The sequence below is a fragment of the Cyanistes caeruleus genome, unplaced genomic scaffold (genome assembly GCF_971803275.1).
Source record: "Cyanistes caeruleus unplaced genomic scaffold, bCyaCae1.hap1.1 HAP1_SCAFFOLD_127, whole genome shotgun sequence".
Lineage (NCBI taxonomy): Eukaryota > Metazoa > Chordata > Aves > Passeriformes > Paridae > Cyanistes > Cyanistes caeruleus.
This window is the reverse complement of record NW_028255924.1, coordinates 410,886-419,122: the sequence shown is the minus strand read 5'-3', so window position 1 is coordinate 419,122 and position 8,237 is coordinate 410,886. Positions and strand designations below refer to the sequence as shown.

At 57.0% G+C, this 8,237-nt stretch overlaps 1 protein-coding gene across 1 annotated transcript; it reads left to right on the top strand.

Annotated features, from left to right (window-relative positions):
• Positions 1–1,241: 1,241 nt before the first annotated feature.
• LOC147646082 (maestro heat-like repeat-containing protein family member 7) lies at positions 1,242–7,476 on the top strand. The gene is made up of 16 exons (XM_086873950.1): positions 1,242–1,658; positions 1,834–1,990; positions 2,393–2,457; positions 2,575–2,781; positions 3,056–3,204; positions 3,461–3,608; positions 3,817–4,007; positions 4,090–4,227; positions 4,517–4,631; positions 4,804–4,941; positions 5,174–5,350; positions 5,484–5,639; positions 5,799–5,900; positions 6,218–6,320; positions 6,601–6,657; positions 6,985–7,476. The coding sequence occupies exons 2-16, from the start codon at positions 1,873–1,875 to the stop codon at positions 7,134–7,136; spliced, it is 2,016 nt and encodes a 671-aa protein (XP_086730076.1). The 5' UTR covers positions 1,242–1,658; positions 1,834–1,872; the 3' UTR covers positions 7,137–7,476.
• The last annotated feature ends 761 nt before the right edge of the window (positions 7,477–8,237 follow it).

Here is an 8,237-nt window from a genome sequence, read left to right as displayed (position 1 = left end):
TGGTGGGTGTGTTGGGGAAGGAGTTGTCTGGAAGTGAGAGGTCTAGGCTGGAATTTGAGTCAGTTTGACAGCAGCATCCGTGGTTTGGCACAGCCTTGGTTATAGAGGACATAAGGAATATCTGTGACTTTTCCTGTTAGTGGTCCTGGTTCTCATGGAAAAAAGAAGAGGAGAGAGTTGAAATTTATTGGCCACCTAGATATCTGTACGAGGGGGAGGATTAGCCTTTTTGCAATCTACTCAATTGTCTGGACTACTTTTGTAATAGTGAGTGGACTTTCATTCCTTGAGAGCTTTAATCCTTCAGAGAATTAGGATATTATCCTATCCCTCCACAGAAAACCAAAGGTTTGCAAACCAAAGAATGGCCTTTTTTTAGCCTCTGTGTAGTGTTATATTTTGTAAAGTGACTCTCAATGGATGATGTTAAGGCAAAGGACTTGCTGCTTTGAGATGGGAAGCAAACTTGCAAATCTTTCACATTCTCTGGCCATTGCAATTAATTGGTGAAGTCTGCCACTTTCAGGAACTTCTTGAGTTGAGCAATGGGGAAGTAAAGCTCTCGTGAACTGAGGGTTCTTAAATGTCAGATCCTTCTGTGCCTTCCCAACAAAGATGTTTCTGAGCAGCAGGAAATGACTTCAATGGGAAAATAATTCCAACATAATTAATCTGACCAAGACTAAGCGTTGCCAGCAGTTGCTCCAGGTGCTCCTGCCAACAGCCCCTGCAGGAAGGAGCCCAGCCCCCAATGCACGGGGCTTTGGCTTTGGCCCTCTGGCACAGAAACCCCCCAGGGGCACAGGTCTCTGGGGCAGGAGAAGGGCACCAGCACTGCCAGGGCTCGGCTGGGGTGGCAGGTCTGCCTCGGTGGGGACTCTGCCACACTTGCTGATTTCAGTGCTGCCAGGCTCCTGTGCAGATTCTGTGCAAGGCCCCGTGTCCTTCCTGCTGCGGCTGCCTCGGCAGCCCTGGGGCCTCCTCCTGCTGCCCTGAGCCTGCAGAGCAGGGCAGCGTTTGCTGATGGTTTGAGGTGTTCCTAAAGCTCCTGTCATGCTGTCTTAGACACTTTGGGCAAGGGATTCCTTCCAACCTGGGCCACTTTGGGGGGGATGGGGGTTGAACCAGGGCAGGTGGCAGTGTGTGCAAAGGCCCTTTGTGACACAGCACAGCATGGTAACTGTGCAATGGAAAGGGACAGGGTGTCCAAGGGCCCTTTGTGACTTGTGGTGACATAGGGGCTGGCGGTGACAGGGCCACGCCACAGTGCCCAGTGCACGCGACGGGACAGGACGCGCCAGAGCGGTGCTGTGAGGAGCCCCCGCACAGCGCACTCGTTTGTGTCTCACCCGGAGCTTTTCCAAGCCTTCACTCGTACAGGTGACCTCGTGGCAAGACTGCGGGCCTTGGTGGCCCGTGGCTTTCCCGAGGCTTTTCTTTTGCAGGTGCCTGCGAAGCCAGACTGCGAGACTTGGTGGTCTGTGGTCTTCCCAAGACTTTTCTTTTGCAGGTGCCTGCGGGGCAAGGCTGTGGGCCTTGCTGGCCCGTGGCCTTCCCAAGACTTTCCTTTTGCAGGTGCCTTCAAGGCCAGACTCCGGTACTTGGTGACCTGGAGCTTTTCTGAGGCATCTCCCATCCTTCTGACCTCTGTCCTCAAGGTGAGACTGTAGGACCTGGTGACCACAGTCATTTAAGAGGAGTCTCCAGTCATTGTGCAGGAGCCCTTGAGACCAGACTGCAGGACTTTCTGTCCTGTAGCCTTCCTGAGGCTTCTCTCTCACAGGTGCCTTCAAGGCACAACTGCACAGTCTGTTGACTCAGAGATTTCCCAAGGCATCTCTCTTTAAGGTGCCTTCGAGGCCAGATTGTGTAATGGCGGGCAGATTCCTCCGGCTGTTCAAAGTGTTCCAACGGAACAGAAAGACAGACACTGGAGCTGCCCCAGCACAACAGCCTGAAGAGCCAGAGGAGTTCCGACCACTGCAGGATGGTGAGTGGCAGAGCTGGGCCATATGGCTGATGTCTGCAGCCAGCTAGGCCACATCCATCCCATCCCATCCCATCCCATCCCATCCCATCCCATCCCATCCCATCCCATCCCATCCCATCCCATCCCATCCCATCCCATCCCATCCTATCCCATCCCATCCCATCCCATCCCATCCCATCCCATCCCATCCCATCCCATCCCATCCCATCCCATCCCATCCCATCCCATCCCATGTGGACATGCCCAAGGGCAGGACAGAATATGGGCTGGGTCTGACCCCTGGCAGTGGCCGTGCTCCATTCCCTGAGCCACCCCAGGGCTGTCCCTGCCTGGGGAGTGCAGGGCTGGGCTGTGTTCTCCGGCCTCTCCCGCAGCCCCTCAGCTCTGGCTGCTCTTTGACAGATGCAGCCATGGACGAGAGACAAGAGCAGGAGCCTGCCCGTGGCCGCTTCCGCAAAACACTGAAGGTACCTGCAGCCATCCCCACCTGGGCTGGGCCTGCTGGCACTGCTCAGCCCAGCTCTGCACTTGCAGCACTCCTTGGAACATGCCTCTCTTCCCTGTCCTTTGTTCATTCTGCACAGCGGTTCCACAAATTCCTGCACATTCAGCGTAGAAAGAGCAACACCACAGCAGCAACTGAGGGCACAGCTGAACCTGACTCTGGGCTGACCGAGCTCCAGGCAGAGCCTGATGTCAGCCCAGATTCAGCTGAGCCCTCAGAAATTCCAGATGATGACACCGGAGAGACTCAGGGCATCGCAAATGCCGACAGGACACCCACTCCCACTGTAAGCCAAGAGCTCATATGGGATTATTTCAAGGACCCTCATGTTTCTTCTGACATTGTTGGCAAGAGAACTGCTTCTTCTGACCAGCGGGTAGCCAGCCTGGGGCCAGAACTGGGGGTCTCCCAGGATCCTGTGCCCCCTCACGCCACATCCACAGGGCCCCCTCAGCCTCTGAGGCCAGCAGAGCCTCACTGGAAGGGAAGCACTTCTTGGGGGAAGCTGGGGAAGTTGCTGCCTTGGACAGCACTCCATGTCTTCCCCATGCCTCATCCAGGTGCCAGCTATTGTACGGAGCATTCACCAGAGTCTTGTGTCCCGTGTCACTGTGGATATCAGGCAGAAAATTGACATAATAAGGCTGGCTGAAGAACACCCGGTTGATGTGGCGCTGACCCTCCTGCACTGTGCCCCATCATGTGACAGGTATGGGGCCCACGTGCCTCGAGAGCTCAGGGCTCACCAGCCTTTAGGGCCATCGCCCTGCACAGCCTGTCCAATGGGCTCTGCCCAACAGGCAGAGAGGTCCAGGAGCCTCGGGCCCCTCTGTTTCCTGAGGCTGCTGCCAATGCTCCCTCCCTGCCCTTCAGGGCACTGGGGCTCTGTCACCTGGGACCCCACAGCTACACAGGGCATGGCTCTGTGACTGAGACACCCCTGACACAGAGCTCTGATCCCACAGAGCTGCTGCAGTGATGTGGCAAACCATAGCCTCGTCGGGACCAGCAGTTGAGAAAGTGCTGCCTACACTGCTCTGTGTGATGGAGAACTGGCCCCTTTGCAGCACCTGCACCTCTGATGGGGACAACAAGGATGTTTTTCCCTTGAGTGTGAGTTTCTGGAGATGGCCTTTGATCACCTGGAGCTTGCTTCCCCAGGAGATCTCCATCTTCTGCCTGCCTAAGGCGCTGGGCTGAAACCTGGGCTAGGGGCAGGCTCAGGGGGCACCGGGCCTGCTGCTTCCCATGCGTCTCCCCTCGAGCCCTGCCCCATGGACACCTCGGCACTGAGCACTGTCTTGGTGTGCTTCTTTTGCAGGCAACCCTGGTGCTCAGGGTGATTGTCCAGATGCCACAGTGCCGCGAGGCAATGATGCTTTATTCTGCCCGCCTGTTTGTGGCTCTGCTGTTCCATGTTGTCATCACCACACAGCTGATGCCACCAATGGAAGCTGACAGCTTCTGGAAAGCATGCCAGGAGCAACACCGCCTTCCCAGCAACGCCAACAGGTGCCAGTCCTCCTGTCCTTCCCATGCCCTTATGGCTGACACCAGTGCACCCAGTGTGACCTGGGCTTTGCTCTGCACACAGGTTTGCAGTGCAGACCATGAAATCTCTGCTCTGCCGACTGCGGTGTGACAATGTGGTCATGGAAATGGGACGCAAGCGTGGCTGGGACACGCTGCTCTGTGCTGACACCCAGCACTATGCCGTGGGTCTGCTAGCCAGGTGAGCCTCACTTCTCCCAGCTGCCTCTGAAACTTGTGCCCTGTGCTTGAGGTGTCTCACACAGTCCCTGTGGTCCTGGCCAGAGGGCCTCGTCACTGAGGGATGGCTAAGCAGGCTGAAAAAGGCTGAGAGGAGGGTGCCCAAAAAGAGTCACTTCCCAAAGCACCCATGATCCCTCCAGGGATGCTGGGGAAAGGCCAGATCTCTATGAGTCATTCCTGGGAGAGGTTTGTCCCGCCCCCCCCCCCCCCCCCCAATCAGGGTCTTGGTGCTTTTTTCCCCCCGACAGGGAGATGCGCCGTGGCTTGATCCCCTTCTGTTCCTGCATTGCACTCGACCTGCTCAAGTCACTCAGAAGGGAGGAGCGATGCTGTGATCTGTCCTTCCTGGCATTCCTTGTGGAGGTGAGCCCGATGGCCAGCACTACCTCGCTGAGCTGCCTGCCAGCCCTGTCCCCTTGCATAGCCGCAGCTGCCTGGGACGGTGCCCGCGCCCTGTGCTGCTGCCTGGGCCCAGCCCTGCGCAGTTCCAGGCTCCTGCCGGCAGGCTCCCCTGTTACTGCCCTGTGCCTTTCAGGTCCTCGACTGCTTAGATTTGACTAAACATGGTGACAGTGTCCTTGAGATCACATCAAAGCACCTGCAGAGTGAGTGCAGGCAGAGGCGTCGCCTGGCGCTCAGAGGCCTCGTGGTGCTCAGCAAGGAACCCTCAATGGTGAGAACGGGGCAGCGGCTGAAGCTGTGCTGGGCAAAGCAGCCCCTTGGGCTGGCTGTGATTCAGGAGCTGAGGCAGCTGCTCCCAGCTCTCCTGCCTCACCTGCCTGAGTGCTTTGGGACAGGCTTTTGGCCTCTGGGCCCAGCAGCAGCAGGGTGGGGTTGCAGTGCCAGGGTGGTCTTGGCGCTGCAGCCGTTCAGGGCTTCCCAGCACAGCCTTGTGTTCCACACAGGCCATAAGGATGTGCAGCCTGTCTCAACACCTTCAGGACCTGCTGGGTGATACAGATGGAGATGTGGTTGGCATGACCCTCCAGGTGTTCATCAATATTCTCAACAATAAAGACATCATGATATGCAGCACCACTGCCCCAAACCTGGCTCAGGCACTCCTGCTGCTCTTTGATCACGTAAGGCTCTGTGCCCCCAGCCACGGGCATTGGCTGCTGCCCAGAAACTTTGTGTCTTACAGATTTCTGGGCCTTTGTCCAGTTGAGCCTGGAGGAATCGGTATTAAGGTCTTTTTCATTTCTTTTCCTCCAGGACCACAGCCATGTGCAGCTGCTCTCCCTTGAACTCTTCTTTAAGACAATGGACTTGGTAGTGGATGAGGGAAAGAAGCCTCTGGAGAAGATTTTGAACCAGAGCCTGCTTCCACTCTTCATCCACTGCCATGATGAGAACCAGCGTGTGGCAAAGGTGAGGTTTTGTGTGATGCCAGTGCATCCCTGGGACGGGCATCGGCTTCCTCCTGTCCTGGAACCTTCCAGGCTGCGGCTTCCTTTGGGCCCTGTCACCCAGACAAGAGTCCTGTGCCCTGGGCTGCAGTGCCATCTCTGCATCTCTGCTGCTCTCCAGGCCTCTCGGGAAATGCTGCTTCGTGTGGCCGAGTTCCTCAAGAGGAGGAATCTGAAGCAGCTGGTGAGGAAAGAGCAGCTGTGGAAGTTTGCTGAGTGTCTGGTAAGAACGGCCTGGAGAAGCCCAAATATAGAAAATCCCTGTCCCTGTGCTCAGTGTGTGGGGCTGGCAGCTGTGGCCCAGTGCTGCGCCCAGGGGAGCCAGCCTGTGCCCCACACGCCGCTCCCTTCCCTGGGCCACACGGGCTCCTCTCCAGGCTCCTGTGGCCCCGAGCCGGGTGCCGATGGAGCCCCAGCCCAGTGGGGCTGTGGGCCGGGCCTCAGGGCTGGGCGGGCACGGGAGGCCGGGGCTGGCCGCAGGCAGCGCCCGGCCGAGGGGCAGAGCCCGCACCAACCCTTCCCTCCTGCCGCTCTCTGCAGCTGGCACAGGACAGGAACCGAGCAGCCGAGCACCTGAGCCGGGCACTGCCATATCTGGACAGCCCACAGGAGTCCCTGCGAGAGGCGGCCGTCAGCTTCATCGGTGAGCCACGAGCCCGGGCTGGCTCCCTGCTCTGCCGCAGCTCGGCCCCGGCCCCGGCTGCTGCCCCGACAGCGGCACCCGGGCCCGGCGCCCTGGAGCCCCGGCTGCCCTCGGGGCTGCTGCTGCCGGCCTCTGGCAGCCGTGCCCTTGGGCTGAGTCAGGATGCGGCAAGGGCCCGGGCTGAGCCCTGCCGGGGCGGGAGGCCGTGTGGCCACAGGGCTGGCAGCGCCGCTGGCAGGGAGCTGTGCCGCTGGGGCCCTGACAGGCTCTGTGTTCCCAGGGACGGTCAGGAAGCACCTGAGGGGGCCGCAGGAAGAGCTGCAGGTCCTCAGCGAGGGTGAGTGGGGGCTGGCACTGAGGGGCTGGCACTGGAGGGTCTGAAATGCCCAGGCAGGGAGCTGTAATCCGTGCCACGGCTTCAGAGGGCTTCTCTCCCTGTGTGCACACCTTGGTGGTGTGGGAGTATCACAGAGAGATTTCAGGGACATGGGGCAGGGATTTGGATGAAGTGTGGATTCGTGACCAGGACCTTGCAGCTGATCTTGTTGGCCCCTTAACTCTTGTGGCCACGGCAAGAACAGGCTGGGATGGCCCTGGCAGGACTTTCTCCTAGGATTCCCACAGATCCAGGCTCTGATCGTGGCTCTGTTCCCCTCTCTTCCAGCACTTCAAGCTCTGAGAAGAGATGATGACCCTTCTCAGAGAAACAAAGTTCTCCAACAGATATTAACTGAACAAGCTGCAGAGTTACGCTCGTCTGCTGGCTTAGGAATCCAGTCTTCGTGGAAGACGCTATGGAAGATGAGACTATGCTAAGACCAGAAGAGACCAGCTCGAGCTCCAGGCACAGCTGACAACTGGCACAGCTGAGCCTGTGGGAAGCTCACGCGGCTTCAGCCCTCTCCCTGCCTGTAGATAGCTTTGTCCCTGTAGCCCTCAGAAACTGCCCATCCCTTCTTTTTCCCTTCAATCTCCCTCCCTTTTGACAGCTCCCTCCCTGTGGCCCTTAGATACTGCCCATCCCTTCTTTATCCCTCCACTTTCCCTCCCTTTTCACAGCTCCATCCCCCAGCCCTCAGACCATCCCCTTTTTTGCTCCTCAGCTCATCCCTTTGCTTCGCATCCTATCAATAAACAGTTTGGCTTTTTCACTAAACCTGCATCTGTGTGGAGTTGAAGGGTCACAAATCCAGAGCGCTGTGACACACAGGCCCCTCCTGCCGTTCTCTCCTGCACTGTGTTTTGTGCAGAGACGCAGAGGAACGAGTGTAGATCAGGCTGGAAAGGTCCCTATGCTGAAGGTCCAGTTCCACAGCATTGTGGAGTTAAAGGTTTAACTGAGCACCCTGAAGGCCTTGGATTTTGGAAGACCCAAGCTGAGTGTGCCCTGAACCCGGCTATGAGGGATTCTGTGGCAAGGATCCACAGAGAGCAAAGGAGCTTGGAATATCTGAGGCTTTCTAGAACAGCTTCCTGAAAGCACAGCAATGCCCCATCCCTGCACAGGATCAGGAGGAGGGCAGAACTGTTAGAGCCAGCGGAGAGATGGGGACTTCAGATGGCTCTTCTTTAGAATGCTGTTTATTCTGTCGACTAGATTACAGCAGGGGGTCGTGGGTCAGCCTACGGCTGCTGGCTACAGGCAAGCCCTGTGTCCTGAAGCCCACTTAGTTCTGGTGACAGTGCATTATATCTCTTTCTTTTCCTGTGTGTATCATTGCATAACAACCAATCAGCATCATACACAATACCTTTACATGTACATATATCTTATCAAAACTGCTAAAATTACCATACTATGTTAGTGACTAACGAATCATTTGAGTTAGTAATTACATGGTAAACTCTGAAAGTTGTTTTGCAGTGGAAAATTCTTTTTGCTTTGGTAAAAAACTTCTGTCTGCCTATGGTTTTTCA

Bases quoted from the DNA above. Each gene is read 5' to 3' on its own strand.
- LOC147646082 (XM_086873950.1), top strand. From the start codon at position 1,873: ATGGCGGGCAGATTCCTCCGGCTGTTCAAAGTGTTCCAACGGAACAGA. The intron at 5,351-5,483 runs GTAAGGCTCTGT...CTTTTCCTCCAG, and splicing joins TCCTGCTGCTCTTTGATCAC to GACCACAGCCATGTGCAGCT. The intron at 5,901-6,217 runs GTAAGAACGGCC...CGCTCTCTGCAG, and splicing joins GGAAGTTTGCTGAGTGTCTG to CTGGCACAGGACAGGAACCG.